This window comes from Scyliorhinus torazame, chromosome 27 (genome assembly GCF_047496885.1).
Source record: "Scyliorhinus torazame isolate Kashiwa2021f chromosome 27, sScyTor2.1, whole genome shotgun sequence".
Taxonomy (NCBI): Eukaryota; Metazoa; Chordata; class Chondrichthyes; order Carcharhiniformes; family Scyliorhinidae; genus Scyliorhinus; species Scyliorhinus torazame.
Window position 1 is genome coordinate 3,077,656 of NC_092733.1, and position 23,543 is coordinate 3,101,198.

Genomic DNA, 23,543 nt, shown 5'->3' on the forward strand with positions numbered 1-23,543 from the left:
GCAGTCTGTATACATCTATCTGTGTCCTCTAGTTACTGAGCAGCCTGTATACATCAATCTGTGTCCTCTAGTTACTGAGCAGTCTGTATACATCAATCTGTGTCCTCTAGTTACTGAGCAGTCTGTGTACATCAATCTGTGTCCTCTAGTTACTGAGCAGTCTGTGTACATCAATCTGTGTCCTCTAGTTACTGAGCAGTCTGTGTACATCAATCTGTGTCCTCTAGTTACTGAGCAGTCTTTGTACATCAATCTGTGTCCTCTAGTTACTGAGCAGTCTGTGTACATCAATCTGTGTCCTCTAGTTACTGAGCAGCCTGTGTACATCAATCTGTGTCCTCTAGTTACTGAGCAGCCTGTATACATCAATCTGTGTCCTCTAGTTACTGAGCAGCCTGTATACATCAATCTGTGTCCTCTAGTTACTGAGCAGTCTGTGTACATCAATCTGTGTCCTCTAGTTACTGAGCAGTCTGTGTACATCAATCTGTGTCCTCTAGTTACTGAGCAGTCTGTGTACATCAATCTGTGTCCTCTAGTTACTGAGCAGCCTGTATACATCAATCTGTGTCCTCTAGTTACTGAGCAGCCTGTGTACATCAATCTGTGTCCTCTAGTTACTGAGCAGCCTGTGTACATCAATCTGTGTCCTCTAGTTACTGAGCAGCCTGTATACATCAATCTGTGTCCTCTAGTTACTGAGCAGCCTGTGTACATCAATCTGTGTCCTCTAGTTACTGAGCAGCCTGTGTACATCAATCTGTGTCCTCTAGTTACTGAGCAGTCTGTGTACATCAATCTGTGTCCTCTAGTTACTGAGCAGCCTGTGTACATCCATTCGGCCCTCGAGCCTGCTCCGCCATTCATTATGATCATGGCTGATCATCCAACTCAATAGCCTAGTCCCGCTTTCCCCATATCCTTTAATCCTCTTAATCCATATCCGATGCCTCAGCTAATAAAGGCTACTATCCCGTAGATCTTCTTAACCACCTTGTCTACCTGTCCAGCTGTCTATGGACATGCACTCCGAGGTCCCTCGGGTTCTCGGTACCTCCTCGCATCTTACTGTTCATTGTCTATTCCCTGGCCTTGTTAGTCTTCCAAAAATGCATCACCTCACACTTTCCAGGGTTAAATTCCATTGGCCACTGTTCGGCCCATCTAACCAGCCCGTCTATGTGCCTGTAATCTGAGGCTTTCCTCCTCGCTATTTACCACACCACCAATTTTTGTGTCATTTGCGAACTTACTGATCATACCCCCACATTCTCGTCTAGATCATTAATGTACACTACACACAGCAAGGTACCCAGCCCAGACCCCTGCGGGACACCACTGGGCACAGGCTTCCAGTCACAAAACAATCTTCATTCATGCACTCAGTGAGTTTTGGATCCAATTTGCCCTGGATCCCTTGGTCTCTTCCCTTCTTCATCAGCCTCCCATGTGGGATCTTGTCAAAAGCCTCCCTGAAGTCTATGTCGACTACATCAACTGCATTACCATCATCTACACACCTAGTTACCTCCTCAAAAAATGCAATCAAATTTGTAAGATGTGGTGTGGGATTGTCCCCTCCCCGGCAGGGCGGCCGTACCGTCGCCGAGGAGGGTGTGAAGCACTCCAGCGTCGGGCCGCCCGGAAGGTGTGGAATCCTCCACACCTTCAGGGGCTAGGCTGGCGCCGGCGGAGTTGGTGCCGTGCCAGCCGGCGTCAAAGGACCTCCGCCGGCCGGCGCGAGTTGGCGCATGTGCGGGAGAGCCAGCGTGTGCTGCCGTCATCCTAACGCATGCCCGGGGGGGGTTCTTCTCCACACCGGCTATGGCGGACCGTTACACCAGCCGGCGCGGAGGGAAGGAGTGCCCCCATGGCACAGGCCCGCCCGCAGATCGGTGGGCCCTGATCGCGGGCCAGGCCACCGTGGGCCCTCCCCCCCCCCCGGGGCCAGATCTCCCCGCGCCCCACCCTCGAGGACTCTGCAGGCCGCCCACAGAGCCAGGTCCCACCGGTACGGACCTGGTGTATTTTACGCCGGTGGGACCCGCCGAAAACAGGCGGCCATTCGGCCCATTGCGGGCCGAAGAATCACCGGGGGGGCCGCTGCCAATGGCCCCCAACCGGCGCAATTCCCGCCCCCACCGAAAAACCGGCACCGGAGAATCCGGCAGCCAGTGTCGGGGCGGGATTCACGCCGCCCCCCGGCGATTCTCCAGCCCGGCGGGGGGGCGGAGAATCCCACTCATGATTTCCCTTTGAGAAAACCATGCTGACCAGCCTTGATTAATCCTTGCCTCTCCAAGTGGAGATGGATTATGTCTCTCAGAATTTTCTCCAGTAGTTTTCCTACCACTGACATTAGACTCACTGGCCTGTCATTTCCTGGTTTGTCCCTACAACCCTTCTTGAATAATAGCACCTACATTAGCTGTCCTCCAGTCCTCTGGCACCTCTCCTGTGGCCAGAGAAGATATTAAATTTTTTGTCAGAGCCTCTGCAATCTCCTCCTTGCCTCTCAAGCAGCCTGGGATACATCTCATCTGGGCCTAGGAATTTATGCACTTTTATGTCTGCTAAAACTGTTAATACCTCCTCCCTCTCAATGCTAATTTATTCAAGTACAGCATGTGGTGATATGCCTGTAGACGGTGTTGTATATAGTTGGTGGTGCGACCTCCAACCAGCAGGTGGCGGTGTAGATCCACCATGCGGTCACGAGACAGTGGTCATGTGACAAGGCACTCAGGTAAAAGTCAGGGCAGATGTGGTGATCCTCAGGAGGTTGTAAGGCGTACATGTGGACAGTGGTGCACAGGGGTAGTTCCGGAGAGTATAAAGAAACTCCATGATAACTTGCTCTGCATCTGATCGTTATCTTACCACGTGTGCATTAATAGGGATCCTGGTGTGGACAAGTCACCAGCAGTTCTGCGGATTCCTTGCTCAAAATCGAACACTAAACACAACACGTCACAGTCCTCTTCTTTCTCTGAAAGGTCACAGCTCTGAGCAGAACAATAACTTCTCAAGTCTCCCCAGACAGCTGTAGTTCCCCCGTCCCTGCTTCCATTCTAATAAATCTTCTCTGTACCGCCTGCAATGTCATGACTTTGTGTGGGATCCAGAATTTAAAATAATACTCCCAACTGAGGCCTAACCGTCATTGTTTAGTAAAACCTCCTTGTTTTTCCACTCTGCCTCTATTTATAAAGCACAGGATCCCATATGCTTTTCAACAGCATTCTTACATTTTGGTGCCATCTTTAACAACTCATCTACCTGCACCTACAAGACTCTCTGTTTCAAACCCTGTGGGGAGTGAGTGTCGAATTGGGACAGAAGGAGTGACTCTCATGGCAACGTGCATTGAAAGGTAAGCACTGGGCCTGTAAGGCTGTGGGGTGGGAGGGGGGCAACTGCTGGGATGTGAGAGAGCATTGTTCTTATAGAACTGATCAACCAGCTCATTAATGTAACAAATATACATTCAGGTGCAAGTACTGGAGCTCTGACTGCGTAAAGGACAGATGAAGGTTTCCGGAGTTGCTGAGCTCACTGATTCACAGGTAAGGACGCATTCCCTCTCGTGGCACACAGCACCTTCAGACAATGTGAGTAGAAAATGTCAAGTCAAAAGCAGAGGAGGTAGTATAGAGGTGGAACACATTCCAGTCCATTACTGCACCACAGAATGATGGGCACAGAATCTGTGTCTCGATTCACTCAATGGCTGATCAGTCCAGATCCCCCTCTCGTGAAGGCACTGACTCTCCCTGGGGTACAGTTCCTCCTCTCCTGACTCTTTCTGAAGGTGTAGACTCTCCCTGGAGAACAGTCCCCCTCTCCTGACTCTCCCTGGGGTACAGTGCCCCCTCTCCCTGGATTGCTCCTTCCACAAATATTCAAACCCTCCACCACCAATGAACAGTGGCAGCCGTGCGTACCATCCACAAGATGTACTGGAGGAACTCACCAAGATTCCTCAGACAGCACCTTCCAAACCCACGACCACTACCATCTAGAAGGACAAGAGCAGCAGATACCTGGGAACCCCACCACCTGGAAGTTCCCCTCCAAGTCACTCACCACCCTGACTTGGAAATATATTGCCGTTCCTTCACTGTCGCTGGGGCAACATCCTGGAACTCCCTCCCTAACAGCACTAAAAGTGTACCTATACCCCAAGGATTGCAGCGTATCAAGAAGGCAGCTCACCACCACCTTCTGAAGGCAACTCAGGATGGGCAATAAATGCTGGGCCTAACCAGCGACGGTCACATCCTGTAAATTAATCTTAGAAAAAGATGAAAATGAAATGAAATGAAAATCGCTTATTGTCACAAGTAGGCTTCATAATGAAGTTACTGTGAAAATCCCTAGTCGCCACATTCCGGCGCCTGTTCAGGGAATCTGGCCTGCCTTGGTCTGCTTTAAAAGCCAGCGATTTAGCCGAGTGTGCTGAACCAGCCCCTATCCTGACTCTCGCTGAGGTATAGTTCCCCCTCTTCCGAAAGTGCTGATTCTCCTTGGAGTGCCGCTCCCCTCTCTGTGAACAGTGTTCTTAAAGATATTCTACTCAAAATAACAGCAGGATGAATCTCACACAGTCAAGACCTGGTATGCACATTCCAGCGAGGGGCACTGAATGATTATTACCGTTCTCAAATATAGAGGTGCTCGGGACAGAGACTGCGCCCCTCCCCCTCGCCTCTCTCCCAATCAAGGGGCAGATATGGGCAATGGGCAGAGCTCTTTACCAATGTCTGACAAATGTTCTTGCAATTTTCAGTCTGTGTAACACCAGTTTTAATGCTTCCCTCTGGCAGGTGATTCATGACACCATGAGGATGGTCTATGAGGTGCTACTGATTGCAATCGTCCTGATACAGCAAGTGAAGCAGACAGGTACACTGCTACTTTCATACTTCCGGATTCCCCCCATCACTCTCTGGTGGAACAAAGCAAAGGAATAACATGGCACCTAATAGAATTATCCTGTGGAATTAGGAGAGGGCAGAAAACTGTTTTGGAAAAGTAGCTAGAAGTGAGCAAAGAGAGAGTAAGAGTTAACAGCCCTTTTCAGGGTGGTTGTGATGCCTCAGAGGATGCAGTGTGGGCTCACTCCTGTTCACTGTGAATATCAAAGATTTGGAAATCAGGGAGCTGGAGGAGAAATTTGAATTGACAGGAGTGAATGAGTTTAGTTATCTGCAGCGGTATCTGGGACTTCCTATGCAGGCATGTCTCAACCTTCCCGTTCCTCCCACCAAGGGGGACACAGGACAGGGTAGTTTCCAGAGTGTGGGTGGGAGAGGGGAGGGTTTCGGACATCTATAAAGAACTTATGGGGTCAGAGGAAACGCAGACTGAGGAGCTGAAACACAAGTGGGAGGAGGAGCTGGGAGGAGCGATAGAGGATGGTCTCTGGGCAGATGCATTGAGTAGAGTCAATGCGTCACATCATGCGCCAGGCTCAGCCTGATACAATTTAAGGTCGTTCACCGGGCACACATGACAGTTCTTTGGGATAGAAGACAGGTGTGCAAGGTGTGTGGGAGGACCAGCAAACCATGTTCATATGTTCTGGACATGCCCAAAGCTCAGGGGATTCTGGCAGGGGTTTGCTGATGTCATGTCCACGGTGTTAAAAACAAGGGTGGCACCGAGTCCAGAGGTGGTGATTTCCGGGGTGTCGGAAGACCCGGGAATCCAGGAGGAGAAAGAGGCAGACGTTCTGGCCTTTGCTTCCCAGGTAGCCCGGAGACGGATACGATTAGCTTGGAGGGACTCAAAGCCCCCAAAGTCAGAGACCTGGCTATCGGACATGGCTAGCTTACTCTGTCTGGAGAAAATCAAGTTCACTCTGAGAGGGTCAATGTCAGGGTTCGCCCGGAGGTGGCAGCCGTTCGGCGACTTCTTACACTAAAAAAGGATGCAGTGTTAATTCTCCAGAAGACCAAAGAAAAGGCTAAACGATAAAAAAGCTAAAGATTGCACCTGTCCAGCTGCCCAGTGGGAATCACGCCAGCTTTCCTGCCCACCACAGGACATGGTTCCAGAATGGAAAATTCCACCCATGGTTGCAGGTTGACCAAGGTTAGGAGCTGAATACTGAAAGGTATTTGACAGTTGGAAAAGATAAGTTTGGAAAAGGAGGAGGGGTAGCTCCATTAATTAAGGATGACATTAGTGCAGTAATGACATTAGGAGCAGCACGGTAGCACAGTGGTTAGCATTGCTGCCTCACAGCTCCAGGGTCCCAGGTTCGATTCCTGGCTTGGGTCACTGTCTGTGCGGAGTCTGCACGTTCTCCCCGTGTGTGCGTGGGTTTCCTCCGGGTGCTCCGGTTTCCTCCCACAGTACAAAGATGTGCAGGTTAGGTGGATTGGCCATGATCAATTTCCCTTCAAAAAATGGGGTTACGGGGATAGGATGGAGGCGTGGGCTTAAGTAGGGTGCTCTTTCCAAGAGCCAATGCAAGACTCGATGGGCCGAATGGCCTCTTTTTGCACTGTAAATTCTATGATTCTAATGAGAGATGACCTTAGCTCAAAAGAGCAAGTTGTAGAATAAGTTTGGGTAGAGATAGCAAAAAAGAACGGTAAGAGGTCACTTGTGGAAGTAGCTCCTGGGCCCCTCTAACAGTAGTCACACTGTCGGACAGAGTATACAGGAAGAAATAAATGGGCCATGTTAGAAAGGTACCACAATAATCCTGGGTGGCTTGATTCTACATATGGATTGGACTACTCAGATTGGCTCAGGCAGCCTGAAGAATTAGTCAGTGAACTCTATGTGCGACAATTTCTGCGAGCAGTACGTTCCACAGCCAACAGGGAGCAGGCATCCGGTAATGTGCAACAAGACAGGATTAGTCAATAATCTCATGCAGTAATAATACTGTGAATACTAGAATAGACTCAATTGTTGTGGAAATGCTGTGGAGATATTTGAGGAATGGGAGTGCAGGACATTAAAGATAGCCCTCGGATGACACAGATGTAAAAAAAAAATTTCTAGATTTAAATATAAAACTAAAAGCTAATCAGTAATGAGCCCATGTTCAAGGCAGAATCAAAGCTGTTGGCCATATTGGGTTTGATATCATTGAAAGGATCATCAGATTCACTGCAATGCTGTCTGGTTTGAAGAAATATTTAAAAACCTGAAAAATTGGGGCATAATTTTAGGGGAGTTAAAAGAAGTGTTTAATATTATTAAAGGGGACTTCCGGGTGCGGCGATGACTAGCTAAGTCGCACGTTTCGGCACCTCCCGTTATAACGGACTTTTGGGCTCTTATCGGGAGCCCCAACGGCAATTTTCGAAGGCTAAACCCACTGTGAGGCGACATAGAAGGGAGTCCCCCGGATGTGAATGGACAGAAGAGATAATAGTGACCAGATTGTGGAGGATCCTCTGGAGCAGCGGCAAAGAAGGGAAGTGAGAAGCAAGATGGCGGCAGAGGGAGGCCAGTTGGTATGGGGCCTGGAACTGCAGGAGTTCCTCCGGCGATGTGTGGAGGAGCTCAAGAAGGAGGTGCTGGCGCCGATGCTGCAGGCGATTGAGGGGTTAAAGGAGGCGCAGAAGACACAAGAGATGGAGCTCCGTGGAGTGAAGGCAAAAGCTGCCGAAAACGAGGACGAGATACAGGGCTTGGTGGTGAAGACGGAGACGCACGAGGCGCTACACAAGAGGTGTATGGAGAGATTGGAAGCCCTGGAAAATAGCTCGAGGAGGAAGAACTTAAGAATCTTGTGTCTTCCCGAAGGGGCAGAGGGAGCGGACGTTGGGGCGTATGTGAGCACGATGCTCCATACCTTAATGGGAGCTGAGGCCCCGACGGGCCCCCTGGAAGTGGAGGGAGCGTACCGGGTCCTCGTGAGAAGACCAAAGGCAGGAGAAATACCTCGAGCAATAGTGGTGAGGTTCCACCGCTACAAGGACAGGGAGATGGTCCTGAGATGGGCGAAAAAGACACGGAGCAGCAGGTGGGAGAACGTGGTGATCTGCGTGTATCAGGTTTGGAGTGCGGAGGTGGCGAGAAGGAGGGCGAGTTTCAATCGGGCCAAGGCGGTGCTCCACAAGAGGAAAGTGAAATTCGGAATGTTGCAGCCGGCAAGACTGTGGGTTACACACCAGGGTAAACACCACTACTTCGAGATGGCAGAGGAGGCGTGGACATTCATTCAAGAGGAGAAGTTGGACTAGATTTAAGAATGAGTGTTTGAAATGAAGTAGCGAGGTGGTGGCAAGGGACTGTGAATCAGATGGGGGCAAATTTTCTTTCCCTTCGAAGGGGGGACACACGAAGAAATGTGGGCGCCGGTGGGGAAGGGGAGGGGGAAGGAGAGAGGGAGCTGCGCCGTCAGGGGTGGGGCCGAGAGGGAAGCGCGGGCTTTGTTCCCGCGCTATGGAAATTGTGGCGGGAAAAGAGGGCACAGGAAGGAGGGGGCCTCACATAATGGGAGGCTAAGGATAAACGGGGGAAGCTGAGGTCAGCCAGAGTTTGCTGACTTCCGGAAGCAATATGGGGGGAGCAACTAAGCTAGAGAGGGATCTAGCGGGGGGGGGGGGGGGGGGGGGGGGGGGGGGGGTTAACTGGGTTGCTGCTGCTAAGGGGAAGGGGGAGCTGATACGGGATGGGATGGTCGGGACGGGAGGGCACCGTCCGGGGGATAAGCGGGTGCGTGGGAACCAGGTGAGGAGCTGGTCTAAAAAAGGGGATGGCTAGTCGACGAGGGGGGGGGGGGGGGGGGGGGGGTAAAGAGCCCCCCAACCCGGTTGATCACGTGGAACATGAGAGGGTTGAATGGGCCGATTAAGAGGGCAAGGGTATTTGCGCACCTAAAGAAGCTAAAGGCAGACGTGGTCATGCTTCAGGAGACGCACCTGAAACTGGCGGATCAGGTCAGATTAAGGAAAGGATGGGTGGGACAGGTATTCCACTCGGGCTTGGATGCGAAAAATAGAGGGGTGGCAATACTGGTGGGGAAACGGGTATCGTTTGAGGCGAAGACCACAGTGGTGGACAGTGGGGGTAGATACGTGATGGCGAGTGGCAGATTGCAAGGTGAGGCGGTGGTGCTGGTGAACGTATATGCCCCAAACTGGGATGATGCGAACTTTATGAAGCGTATGCTGGGGCGCATCCCGGACCTGGAGATGGGAAAGTTGGTAATGGGGGGGGGACTTCAACACGGTGCTGGACCCAGGGCTGGACCGGTCCAGATCTAGGACCGGGAGGAGGCCGGCAGCGGCCAAGGTGCTTAAGGGCTTTATGGAGCAGATGGGAGGAGTGGATCCCTGGAGATTTACCAGACCAAGGAGTAAAGAGTTTTCTTTCTTCTCCCATGTCCACAAAGTGTACTCCCGGATAGACTTCTTTGTCCTGGGAAGGGCGCTGATCCCGAAGGTGGCAAGAACGGAGTATTCGGCTAAAGCCATTTCAGATCATGCCCCACATTGGGTAGATCTGGAAGTAGGAGAGGAAAAGAAGCAGCGCCCACTCTGGAGATTAGATATGGGACCGTTGGCGGACGAGGGGGTATGTGTAAGGGTGAGGGAATGTATTGAAAGGTACCTAGAGATCAATGATGACGGAGAGGTCCAGGTGGGAGTGGTCTGGGAGGCACTGAAAGCGGTGGTGAGAAGGGAGCTGATCTCCATAAGGGCCCATAAGGGGAAACAAGAGGGTAAAGAAAGGGAGAGACTGATTAGGGAGATTCTGAGGGTGGATAGGCAGTATGCGGAGGCTCCAGATGAAGGGCTATACAGGGAAAGACGGAGATTGCACACAGACTTTGACTTGTTGACCACGGGTAAGGCGGAGGCACAATGGAGGAAGGCACAGGGAGTGCAGTATGAATATGGAGAGAAGGCGAGCCGGCTGCTGGCCCAACAACTTAGGAAGAGGGGGGCGGCGAGAGAGATCGGAGGGGTTAGAGACGAGGAGGGAAAGATTGAACGGGGAGCGGAGAGGGTGAACGGGGTGTTTAAGGTATTTTACGAGAGGCTATATAAGGCTCAACCCCCGGAAGGGAAAGAGGAAATGATGCGTTTCCTAGACCAGCTGGAGTTCCCGAAGGTTGAGGAACAGGAGATGACTGGACTGGGAGCGCAGATTGAGGTGGAGGAGGTGGTAAAAGGAATTGGGAACATGCAGGCAGGGAAGGCCCCGGGACCGGATGGGTTCCCGGTGGAGTTCTATAGGAAATACGTGGACCTGCTGGCCCCACTTCTGACGAGAACCTTTAATGAGGCTAGGGAAAGGGGGACACTACCCCCGACGATGTCGGAGGCGACGATATCGCTGATCCTGAAAAGAGACAAAGACCCGCTGCAATGCAGGTCATACAGGCCTATTTCCCTCTTGAACGTAGATGCCAAGCTTTTGGCCAAGGTGATGGCGACGAGGATAGAGGACTGTGTCCCTGGGGTGGTGCATGATGTTCAAACGGGGTTTGTTAAAGGGAGGTAATTGAATGCTAACATACGAAGGCTGTTGGGGGTGATGATGATGCCCCCACCGGAGGGGGAGGCGGAGATAGTGGTGGCGATGGATGCAGAGAAAGCATTTGATAGAGTGGAGTGGGACTACCTGTGGGAAGTACTGAGGAGATTTGGATTTGGAGAGGGATTCATTAGATGGGTTCAGCTCCTGTACAGGGCCCCGGTGGCAAGTGTGATTACAAATAGGCAATGATCTGACCACTTCCGACTATATAGGGGTACAAGACAGGGATGTCCCCTGTCCCCGTTACTGTTTGTGTTGGCAATTGAGCCATTGGCCATAGCGCTGAGGGGCTCTAGGAAGTGGAGGGGGGTACTTAGAGGAGGAGAAGAGTATCGGGTGTCATTATACGCGGATGATTTGTTGTTGTATGTCGCGGACCCAGTGGAGGGGATGCCTGAGATAATGCAGACACTCGGAGTTTGGAGAATTTTCAGGATATATGGGGAAGAGTGAACTGTTTGTGATGCACCCCGGGGAACAGGGCAGGGGAATAGACGATTTACCGTTGAGGAGGGTAACAAGAGATTTCCGGTATTTAGGGATCCAGGTGGCCAGGAATTGGGGAACCTTGCATAAGCTTAACTTGGCACGACTGGTAGAGCAGATGGAAGAGGACTTTAGGAGGTGGGACATGGCGCCCCGGTCATTGGCGGGCAGGGTGCAGGCGGTTAAAATGGTGGTCCTTCCGAGGTTTCTTTTTGTGTTCCAGTGCCTCCCTGTACTGATTACAAAGGCCTTTTTTAAGAAGGTAGACAAGAGTATTATGAGCTTTGTGTGGGCTGGAAAGACCCCAAGAGTAAAGAGGGGGTTCCTGCAGCGCAGTAGGGACAGAGGGGGACTGGCACTGCCGAGTCTAAGTGATTATTATTGGGCCGCCAACGTGTCAATGATATGTAAGTGGATGAGGGAAGGGGAAGGAGCGGCGTGGAAAAGACTGGAGATGGCATCCTGTAGGGGAACCAGCCTAAAAGCACTGGCGACGGTGCCGTTACCGTTCTCCCCGAAAAAATACACCACAAACCCAGTGGTGGTGGCAACTCTGAAAATTTGGGGGCAGTGGAGACGACATAAGGGAGTGACGGGTGCCTCAGCGTGGTCCCCGATAAGGAATAACCATAGGTTCGTCCCTGGAAGGATAGATGGGGGATTTAATTCTTGGCAGCAAGCAGGAATTGTGAAATTGCAGGACTTGTTCTTAGACGGGACGTTCGCAAGTCTGGGAGCACTGACAGAAAAATATGGGTTGCCACCTGGGAATGCATTTCGCTATATGTAAGTGAGGGCATTTGTGAGGCAACAGGTGAGGGAATTTCCGCAGCTCCCGGCGCAAGAGATCCAGGACAGAGTGATATCGGGGGCATGGGTGGGTGATGGTAGGGTGCCAGATATATATAGGGAAATGAGAGACGAGGGGGAGACGATGGTAGAGGAGCTGAAGGGAAAATGGGAGGAGGAGCTGGGGGAAGAGATTGAGGAGGGGCTGTGGGCAGATGCCCTAAGTAGGGTAAACTCTTCGTCCTCGTGTGCCAGGCTCAGCCTGATACAATTCAAGGTTCTACACAGGGCGCATATGACGGGAGCAAGGCTGAGTAGATTTTTTGGAGTGGAAGATAGGTGCGGGAGATGCGCGGGAAGCCCGGCGAACCACACCCACATGTTTTGGTCATGTCCGGTATTGCATGGGTTCTGGGTGGGTACATGGCTATATTTGGGGTTGCAGATGAGCGGGAGTGCAGGAGGCGAGAGAGGCCGACGTGTTGGCCTTTGTGTCCCTAGTAGCCCGGCGAAGGATTCTACTTATGTGGAAAGAAGCTAAGCCCCCGGGCGTGGAGGCCTGGATAAACGACATGGCAGGGTAAATAAAATTGGAGTGGATAAAATATGCATTAAGAGGTTCGGATCAGGGGTTCACCGGGCGGTGGCAACCGTTCCTCGACTATCTCGCAGAGCGATAAAGGAAAATAGGACAGGCAGCAGCAGCAGCCCAGGGGGAGGGAGGGGGGGGGGAGGGCTCATCTGTGTCTTCAGGGGTTTTATGTGTGTGTTTATATATTAGTTATTTATATTAGATGTTACGAAGTTACTATTTTAGTTATTATTTCTGTTGTTTCTTATTTTGTTGTTGGCAGTTGCCGTTAGTTAGCATATTATTTATTTAAAAAACGATCAATGTATATATTATTACAAAGTTGTAAAATGGGAAATTTTTGTTTGATCGAAAAACTTTAATAAAATATATTTTAAAAATATTATTATTTTTTTAAATATGTTTTATTGAAATTTTTTTCCCAAACAACAATTTTTCCCCTCTTACAAAGCAAACGCAACAATAACAATACAGAAATTTTTAACAATACACAAGTAACAAAACCCCTTTATCTTTGACCTAAACTAAACTAACCGCCCCCCTTCCCCCTTCCCCCTGGGTTGCTGTTGCTGGTCATCCGTCTTCCCTCTAACGTTCCCCTAGGTAGTCGAGGAATGGCTGCCACCGCCTGGTGAACCCTTGAGCCGATCCTCTCAGGGCAAACCTTATCTGCTCCAGTTTAATAAACCCCGCCATATCATTTACCCAGGCCTCCAGTCCGGGGGGTTTCGCCTCCTTCCACATGAGTAGGATCCTGCGCCGGGCTACTAGGGACGCAAAGGCCACAACGTCGGCCTCTTTCGCCTCCTGCACTCCCGGCTCTTCCGCAACTCCAAATAGAGCTAACCCCCAGCCTTGTTTGACCCGGGCCTTCACCACCCGCGAAATCACTCCCGTCACTCCCTTCCAATACCCTTCCAGTGCCGGGCACGCCCAAAACATATGTGCGTGGTTTGCCGGGCTCCCGCCACACCTCCCACATTTGTCCTCCACTCCAAAGAACCTGCTCAATCTTGCTCCCGTTATGTGTGCTCTATGTACCACCTTAAATTGAATCAGGCTAAGCCTGGCGCATGAGGAAGAGGAATTTACCCTGCTTAGGGCATCAGCCCACATACCCTCCTCTATCTCCTCCCCTAGTTCTTCTTCCCACTTTCCTTTTAGTTCGCCCACCGACTCCTCCCCCTCTTCCCTCATCTCTCGGTAAATCTCTGACACCTTGCCCTCTCCGACCCACACCCTTGAAAGCACTCTACCCTGTATCCCCTGTGTCGGGAGCAACGGAAATTCCCTCACCTGTTGTCTAGTAAACGCCCTCACCTGCATATATCTCAAGAAATTTCCCCGGGGTAACTTATACTTTTCCTCCAATGCTCCCAAGCTCGCAAAAGTCCCATCTATAAATAAATCTCCCACCCTCCTAATTCCCAACTGGTACCAGCTCTGAAATCCTCCATCCATTCTTCCTGGGGCGAACCTATGGTTGTTCCTGATTGGGGACCCCACCAGGGCTCCCCGCACCCCTCTCTGTCGCCTCCACTGTCCCCAGATATTCAATGTTGCCGCCACCACCGGGTTCGTGGTAAACTTTTTAGGTGAGATCGGTAGCGGCGCCGTCACCAGCGCATCTAAACTCGTCCCTTTACAGGACTTTCTCTCCAGTCTTTTCCACGCCGCTCCCTCACCCTCCATCATCCATTTACTTATCATTGCCACATTGGCGGCCCAATAGTAATCGGCCAAGTTTTTAAAATATTATTAAAGGGGAAGACAAGATATCAGGGTCCCAGGTTTGATTCCCCGCTGGGTCCCCTTTGGGACCACGCAGACTCCGGAAGCTGCTGATCTTGAAGCCTGACCACAGCAACATGCAGCCCCACCCCCAGCGTCATCATGTGGCCCAGGGCTCTCGGATGAGAGGCAAGACCAGACGGGTTAATGCTGTCCCCACATCAGCTGGAAGGTCTTTAACTCCAGGAGCTCACTTTCTGACTCATTATTACCCAGATCCATCTCAAGACCTGTTCTGCTTTAGATTGGACAAGAATTCGGCAATTAATTGTAGCTGGAGTCCATGTGAAGACACCCAGATCCCCATGGAGTACACCTTCTGCACACAAGAGAAGGACGGGTGAGTGGTTCCAACGTATTAATGGAGGTGGTGAGCTTGGGGCGCAGGACAGGTAAATGTTCCCAGCTGACAATCTTTAATCGGAACTTGGTCAGACATTATCCTGTCTTATCTATGTTCACCACATTAATGGAGTTTCTGCTCCAGTGCAGTACTGAGGGACTGAGTAACGTCATTGACCTGAAATGTTGACTTTGTTTCTCTCGCCACCAATGCTGCCTGACCTGCTGAGTATTTCCAGCATTTTCTATTTCTCACAAGAAGACATTCCTCAGTGAGAGTTTGTGCCTTCAACAAACCTGGGGTGAAATGAGGGGTTAAGGAATTGTGGCATTGCCCTGCTTTCAATCTTACATAGAGACATACATAAAAAATAGACGCAGGAGGAGGCCATTCGGCCCTTCCAGCCTGCTCCACCATTCATTATGATTGTCGTTGATCATCAAGTTCAATATCCTGATCCCACCTCCCCCCCATTTCCCTTGATCCCTTTAGCCCCAACAGCTATATCTAATCCCTTCCTGAAATTACACAACGTTTTGGCCTCAACTACTTTCTGTGGTAGCGAATTCCACAGATTCCCCGCTCTCTGGGTGAAGAAATTTCTCCTCACCTCAATCCTGAAGGGTTTACCCCTTATCCTCCACCATCGGGAACATTCTTTCTGAATCTACCCTGTCCAATCTTGTTAGAGTTTTATAAGTTTCTATGAGATCCCCTCTCACTCTTCTAAACTCCAGTGAATATAATCCTAACCCACTTAATCTCACTTTATATGACAGTCCCGCCATCCCAGGAATCAGTCTGGTAAACCTTCGCTGCTCTCCCTCGAGAGCAAGAACATCCTTCCTCAGATAAGGACACCAACACTGCCCACAATACTCCAGGTGTGGCCTCACCAATGCCCTATACAATTGCAGTAAAACATCCCTATTGCTATACTCAAATCCCCTCGCTATGAAGGCCAGCATACCATTTGCCTTCTTGCTGCCTGCTGTACCTGCGCGCTTACTTTCAGTGACTGATGCACGAGGACACCAAGGTCTCGCTGAGTATCCGCCTCTCTCAATTTACACTCATTCAAAATAACAATCTACCTTCCTATTATTGCTACCGAAACGTATAACCTCACATTTATCCACATTATACTGCATCTGCCTTGCATATGCCCACTCACTCAGCCTGTCCAAATCTTCCTCTGCTCCTGCCATCTTCAGGCTTTTCAAACCTAAATTTCATGTTCCTGGGTAAAAAGGTTATCAGGCAGGTTGTATTCAGAATCGTAGAAGTGTAACGGTGGAGAAAGAGACCATTCAGCTCATCATATCTACACCAGTGGACTTATTGCCTTCTCCTCTCGTTCCCCCTACCCTTCAACATTGTTTGTTGAGTATAACAGATCAAATAGAGATGTTTCAAATGATTAATAATACTAATAATAATCTTTATTATTGTCACAAGTGGGCTTACATTAACACTGCAATGAAGTTACTGTGAAAATCCCCTAGTCGCCACATTCCGGCGCCTGTTCGGGTACACAGATGGAGAAGTCAGAATGTCCAATTCACCTGACAACACGTCTTTCAGGACTTGTTTGAGAGAGATTCTTTCCTCTGGGGGGAGAAACCAGAATAAGGGCCATAACCTGCACATGTGCGGCGTGATGGGATCTACGCGTGTGCGGCGTGATGGGATCTACGCGTGTGCGGCATGATGGGACCTGCGCATGTGCGGCGTGATGGGATCTACGCATGTGCGGCGTGATGGGACCTTCACATGTGCGGCGTGATGGGACTTGCGCATGTGCGGCGTGATGGGATCTACGCATGTGCGGCGTGATGGGATCTACGCATGTGCGACGTGATGGGACCTTCACATGTGCGGCGTGATGGGACTTGCGCATGTGCGGCGTGATGGGATCTACGCATGTGTGGCGTGATGGGATCTACGCATGTGCGGCGTGATGGGATCTACACATGTGCGGCGTGATGGGACTTGCGCATGTGCAGCGTGATGGGATCTGCACATGTGCGACGTGATGGGCTCTGCACATGTGCGGCGTGATGGGATCTACACATGTGCGGCGTGATGGGATCTACGCATGTGCGGCGTGATGGGATCTGCACATGTGCGGCGTGATGGGATCTACACATGTGCGGCGTGATGGGATCTGCACATGTGCGGCGTGATGGGATCTACATATGTGCGGCGTGATGGGACCTGCACATGTGCGGCGTGATGGGACTTGCGCATGTGCAGCGTGATGGGATCTGCACATGTGCGGCGTGATGGGACTTGCGCATGTGCAGCGTGATGGGATCTACACATGTGCGGCGTGATGGGATCTGCACATGTGCGGCGTGATGGGATCTGCACATGTGCGGCGTGATGGGACTTGCGCATGTGCAGCGTGATGGGATCTACACATGTGCGGCGTGATGGGATCTACGCATGTGCGGCGTGATGGGATCTACACATGTGCGGCGTGATGGGACCTGCACATGTGCGGCGTGATGGGACTTGCGCATGTGCAGCGTGATGGGATCTGCACATGTGCGGCGTGATGGGACTTGCGCACGTGCAGCGTGATGGGATCTACACATGTGCGGCGTGATGGGACCTGCACATGTGCGGCGTGATGGGACTTGCGCATGTGCAGCGTGATGGGATCTACACATGTGCAGCGTGATGGGATCTGCACATGTGCAGCGTGATGGGATCTGCACATGTGCGGCGTGATGGGATCTACACATGTGCAGCGTGATGGGATCTACGCATGTGCGGCGTGATGGGATCTACACATGTGCAGCGTGATGGGACTTGCGCATGTGCAGCGTGATGGGACCTGCACATGTGTGGCGTGATGGGATCTACACATGTGCGGCATGATGGGATCTACGCATGTGCGGCGCGATGGGACCTGCGCATGTGCGGCGTGATGGGATCTACGCATGTGCAGCGTGATGGGATCTACGCATGTGCGGCGTGATGGGACCTGCACATGTGCGGCGTGATGGGATCTACGCATGTGCAGCGTGATGGGATCTACGCATGTGCAGCGTGATGGGATCTACGCATGTGCGGCGTGATGGGACCTGCACATGTGCGGCGTGATGGGATCTACGCATGTGCGGCGTGATGGGACCTGCGCTTCGTCCTGGAAACTTCCCAGAGCCTTGTGGGATTTGACACTCATGGTGTCATGTCGGTGCTCAAGAAAAAGTGCGGATTTCAGAATGTTTCGGATAAGGAATGCTCAACCAGTACTTCCAGCACAGAAACCAGCCATTCAGCCCAACTGGTCCCTGCTAGTGTTCATGCCCACAACGGCCTCCTTCCTCCTCTCTTTGCCTCACCCTCTCAGCATAAACATCCATCTCTGGATTCCTCATATGTTTGTCCAGCTTCTTCTTAAATACATTGAGATGCTTCACCTCAACCAATCCTGTGGTAGTGAGTTCCACATTCTCAGCACTCTCGAGGTAACAAAGTTTCTTTTCAATTCCCCATTGGATTTCTCAGTCACAGTCCTCTATTTATGGTCTCTTTCTGGTCTCGCTAACCAGCGGAAACATCTTCTCCATATTTAACCCAACAAACAATTCAAAAGACCTCTGACACTATTCCTCGGCCATCTCTTTGACGAGGCAATGTCCGGAAGCACAGAAAGAGCGAAGGAAATTTCAAACTCTCCTTCCTGCAAATCTCAACATGAGGCTGGGGGTCTATAAGACAATAAGACCATAAGACATAGGAGCGGAAGTAAGGCCATTCGGCCCATCGAGTCCTCTCCACCATTCAATCATGGCTGATTTCAACTCCATTTACCCGCTCTCTCTCCATAGCCCTTAATTCCTCGAGAAATCAAGAATTGATCAACTTCTGTCTTAAAGACACTCAACGCCCCGGCCTCCACCGACCTCTGTGGCAATGAATTCCACAGACCCATCACTCTCTGGCTGAAGAAATTTCTCCTCATCTCTGTTCTAAAGTGACTCCCTTTTATTCTAAGGCTGTGCCCCCGGGTCCTAGTCTCCCCTGTTAATGGAAACAACTTCCCTACATCCACCCTATCTAAGCCATTCATTATCTTGTAAGTTTCTATTAGATCTCCCCTCAACCTCTTAAACTCCAATGAATATAATCCCAGGATCCGCAGACGTTCATCGTATGTTAGGCCTCCCATTCCTGGGATCATCCGTGTGAATCTCCGCTGGACCCGCTCCAGTGCCAGTATGTCCTTCCTGAGGTGTGGGGCCCAATATTGCTCACAGTATTCTAAATGGGGCCTAATGCTTTATAAAGCTTCAGAAGTACATCCCTGCTTTCATATTCCAAGCCTCTTGAGATGAATGACAACATTGCATTTGCTTTCTTAATTAAGGACTCAACCTGCAAGTTTACCTTTAGAGAATCCTGGACTAGGACTCCCAAGTCCCTTTGCACTTCAGCATTATGAATTTTGTCACCGTTTAGAAAATAGTCCATGCCTCTATTCTTTTTTTCCAAAGTGCAAGACCTCGCACTTGCCCACGTTGAATTTCATCAGCCATTTCTTGGACCACTCTCCTAAACTGTCTAAATCTTTCTGCAGCCTCCCCACCTCCTCCATACTACCTGCCCCTCCACCTACCTTTGTATAATCGGCAAACTTAGCCAGAATGCCCCCAGTCCCGTCATCTAGATCGTTAATATATAAAGAGAACAGCTGTTGCCCCAACACTGAACCCTGCGGGACACCACTCGCTACCGGTTGCCATTCCGAAAAATAACCTTTTATCCCAACTCTCTGCCTTTTGCCTGACAGCCAATCGTCAATCCATGTTAGTACCTTGCGTCGAATACCATGGGCCCTCATTTTACTAAGCAGTCTCCCGTGAGGCACCTTATCAAAGGCCTTTTGGAAGTCAAGATAGATAACATCCATTGGCTCTCCTTGGTCTAACCTATTTGTTATCTCTTCAAAGAACTCTAACAGGTTTGTCAGGCACGACCTCCCCTTACTAAATCCATGCTGACTTGTCCTAATCCGACCTTGCACTTCCAAGAATTTAGAAATCTCATCCTTAACAATGGATTCTAGAATCTTGCCAACAACCGAGGTTAGGCTAATTGGCCTATAATTTTCCATCTTTTTCCTTGTTCCCTTCTTGAACAGGGGGGTTACAACAGTGATTTTCCAATCCTCTGGGACTTTCCCTGACTCCAGTGACTTTTGAAAGATCATAACTAACGCCTCCACTATTTCTTCAGCTATCTCCTTTAGAACTCTAGGATGTAGCCCATCTGGGCCCGGAGATTTATCAATTTTTAGACCTCTTAGTTTCTCTAGCACTTTCTCCTTTGTGATGGCTACCATATTCAACTCTGCCCCCTGACTCTCCGGAATTGTTGGGATATTACTCATGTCTTCTACTGTGAAGACTGACGCAAAGTACTCATTTAGTTCCTCAGCTATTTCCTTGTCTCCCATCACTAGATCACCAGCGTCATTTTGGAGCGGCCCAATGTCAACTTTTGCCTCCCGTTTGTTTTTAATGTATTTAAAGAAACTTTTACTATCATTCCTAATGTTACTGGCTAGCCTACCTTCATATTTGATCCTCTCTTTCCTTATTTCTCTCTTTGTTATCCTCTGTTTGTTTTTGTAGCCTTCCCAATCTTCTGACTTCCCACTACTCTTTGCCACATTATAGGCTTTCTCTTTTGCTTTGATGCATTCCCTAACTTCCTTTGTCAGCCATGGCTGCCTCATCCCCCCTCTGATAACCTTTCTTTTCTTTGGGATGAACCTCTGTACTGTCAAGTGAACATTTTACATCAGAGATTGATAGTTTTCTGATAGACAAGGTCACTGTAAAACCTTCAGGAGACCTGTGGTAGTACCATGTATTGCGGTACCTAAGAGGCTGATGACCATTGGTTAAACCCAGGAGTTTACCATTGGCTGTTGTTACATAGCTCCGCCCTGAAAGGCGGAGTATAAGAAACGGTGCTGTCCCAGCAGCCTTCACTTTCTGTACCGAAGCTGCTGGGGAACAAGTTCTAGTCGATTAAAGCCTTTAGTTATGAAATCACTTCATCTTGAGTGTAATTGTTCGTGCATCAATTTAATCTACTAGACTTAAGCTGGAAGGATGGATCTCCGAATCAAACCGGAGTGCCTTCAACTCAGCCCCCACGCGGAGAACTCGGCTGCAATATTTAAACACTGGCTGGTGTGCTTTAAGGGCTACCTCGAGATGGCCGGAGACACCCCCTCAGAAGGACAGAAAATGCACCTCCTGCGCTCAAGGGTCAGCCCTGGGGTCTACCCCGTTATCAAGGAGGCGGAGGACTATGATGCCGCGATCGAACTGCTAAAAGGAAATTATATCCGCCCTGTAAATCAGGTCTACGCACGTCACCTGCTTGCAACTAGATGGGAAAGCCCCGGGGAATCGTTGGAAGATTTCTACCGGGCGCTACTGGTGCTGGGCCGAAACTGTGGCTGCCCGCAAGTTTCGGGGAGCGAGCACACGGAACTTTTAATCAGGGGTGCCTTCGTAGCAGGTATGAGCTCCTCAGATATCCGCCGAAGACTCCTAGAAAAGGACACCCTGGGACTTAGAGAGGCACGGGCCCTGGCAGGGTGCATGGACATTGCCTACAAAAATGCGCAGTCCTACGCGCCTGACCGCCCCCTGGGCTGCGTGCACCCCGCAGCGGCAACCCCACAGACCTTCCCTGACCCCGCAGGCCTGTGTTACGAGATGGCCTGCTAATGCCGCCAGGCCCCGCTGTTTCTTCTGCGGGTAGGCAAATCATCCCCGCCCGCGCTGCCCGGCCCGCACTGCCGCCTGCAAAGGGTGCGGCAAGAAGGGCCACTTTGTGGGGGTCTGCCAGGCTGCGCCATGGCCGCGGTGTCCAGCGACTCTGGACAGGCGCGGCAACCCCCCCTTCAGGCCCCGACTGGCTCGCGCTCACCGCCACTCCCTTATCCCCGGGCCATGTGCGACCCACGGGCGCGGCCATCTTGTCCCCCGGACACCACGCTGGACGGGTGGGTGTCGCAATTTTGTCCATCGCCGCCGCCATCTTGTTCATCCCCGGACACCATGTACGACCCATGGGTGACCCCATCTTGGATGGGGCCCCAGGCCCCCAGCACGGCCGACTACACGCTACCTGATCAGAACTCGCAATTGCTTCATCTGCCCTCGGTGACACTGGACCAAAGTCGGCCCCGGACACTCGCAACAGCCACAACAACGGTCTTCATCAACGGCCACGAGACGTCGTGCCTGATTGACTCTGGGAGCACGGAAAGCTTTGTTCACCCCGACACGGTAAGGCGCTGTTCACTTGTAACCCACCCTGTAAATCAAAGGATCTCCCTGGCCTCCGGGTCACACTCGGTGGAGATAAAGGGGTTCTGCCTAGCGAACCTCACTGTCCAAGGCAGGAAATTCGACAATTTCCGCCTGTATGTCCTGCCGCACCTCTGCGCGGCTACCCTCCTGGGGCTGGACTTCCAATGTAACTTGCAAAGCCTGACCTTTAAATTCGGCGGCCCTATACCTCCCCTTACTGTCTGCGGCCTCGCGACCCTTAAGGTCGACCCGCCTTCCCTGTTTGCGAACCTCACCCAGGATTGCAAACCCGTCGCCACCAGGATCAGACGGTACAGTGCCCAGGACCAGACCTTCATCAGGTCAGAGGTCCAAAGGCTGCTGAGGGAAGGGGTCAGCGAAGCGAGCAACAGTCCCTGGAGAGCTCAACTAGTGGTGGTAAAGACCGGGGAGAAACATAGGATGGTCATTGACTACAGCCAGACCATCAACAGGTTTACGCAGCTAGATGCATACCCTCTCCCCTGTATAGCTGACCTGGTAAACAGGATCGCACAATACAAGGTCTTCTCCACGGTGGATCTCAAGTCCGCCTATCACCAGCTACCCCTCCGTAATAGTGACCGCAAGGACACTGCCTTCGAAGCAGATGGGTGGCTCCATCAATTTTTAAGAGTTCCCTTTGGTGTCACTAATGGGGTCTCGGTCTTCCAGTGAGAGATGGACCGAATGGTTGACCGGTACGGCTTACGCGCAACGTTCCCGTATCTGGATAACGGCACCATCTGCGGCCATGACCAGCAGGACCACGACACCAACCTCCGCAAATTTCTCCAGACCGTGAAAATCCTTAACCTGACATACAATAAGGATAAATGCGTGTTTAGCACCGACCGTCTAGCCATTCTAGGCTACGTAGTGCGAAATTGAGTTATAGGCCCCGACCCTGAACGCATGCGCCCCCTTATAGAGTTCCCCCTCCCTCACTTCCCCAAGGCCCTGAAGCGCTGCCTCGGGTTCTTCAGCTATTATGCACAGTGGGTCCCCAATTACGCAGACAAAGCTCGACCCCTAATCCAGTCCACAACCTTCCCCCTGTCGACGGAGGCCCGCCAGGCCTTCAGCTGCATCAAAGCAGACATTGCAAGGGCCACGATGCGCGCCATTGACGAGTCCCTCCCCTTCCAGGTCGAGAGCGATGCGTCCGACGTAGCTCTGGCAGCCACCCTCAACCAAGCGGGCAGGCCCGTGGCCTTCTTCTCCCGTACCCTCCATGCTTCCGAAATCCGCCTCTCCTCGGTTGAAAAAGAGGCACCAGCCATAGTTGAAGCTGTGAGACATTGGAGGCATTACCTGGCTGGCAGGAGATTCACTCTCCTCATGGACAAATGGTCGGTTGCCTTCATGTTCGATAATGCACAGCGGGGCAAGATTAAAAACGACAAGATCTTGCGGTGGAGGATAGAACTCTCCACCTTCAACTACGAGATCTTGTACCGTCCGGGGAAGCGAAACGAGCCTCCTGATGCCCTGTCCCGCGGCACTTGTGCCACTGCACAAGTGGACCGCCTCCGAGCCCTCCACGAGGACCTCTGCCACCCGGGGGTCACTCGTTTCTTCCACTTCATCAAGACCCGCAACCTGCCCTACTCCCTCGAGGAGGTCAGGACAGTCACCAGGGACTGCCAAATCTGCGCGG

At 51.3% G+C, this 23,543-nt stretch overlaps 1 protein-coding gene and 1 long non-coding RNA gene across 6 annotated transcripts in view; one reads left to right on the forward strand and one right to left on the reverse strand.

Moving 5' to 3' along the window:
* The window catches only part of LOC140403128 (uncharacterized), a 437,756-nt gene that overhangs the window by 255,900 nt on the left and 158,313 nt on the right, over positions 1–23,543 (reverse strand). The gene's annotated exons all lie outside the window — the stretch shown is intronic.
* Positions 1–23,543, forward strand: part of LOC140403125 (interleukin-12 receptor subunit beta-2-like) — a 182,832-nt gene that overhangs the window by 17,359 nt on the left and 141,930 nt on the right. Inside the window, exons 3-6 of one of the 5 annotated variants that reach the window (XM_072490770.1) lie at positions 3,213–3,373; positions 3,492–3,566; positions 4,827–4,905; positions 14,390–14,513. In XM_072490770.1, coding sequence (XP_072346871.1) covers positions 3,528–3,566; positions 4,827–4,905; positions 14,390–14,513 — 242 coding nt within the window. In that variant the 5' untranslated portion in view covers positions 3,213–3,373; positions 3,492–3,527. Of the gene's footprint in view, positions 1–3,212; positions 3,374–3,491; positions 3,567–4,823; positions 4,906–14,389; positions 14,514–23,543 lie in introns of those variants that run through there. The other 4 variants (XM_072490771.1, XM_072490772.1, XM_072490773.1 and 1 more) reach the window with 4 other exon arrangements.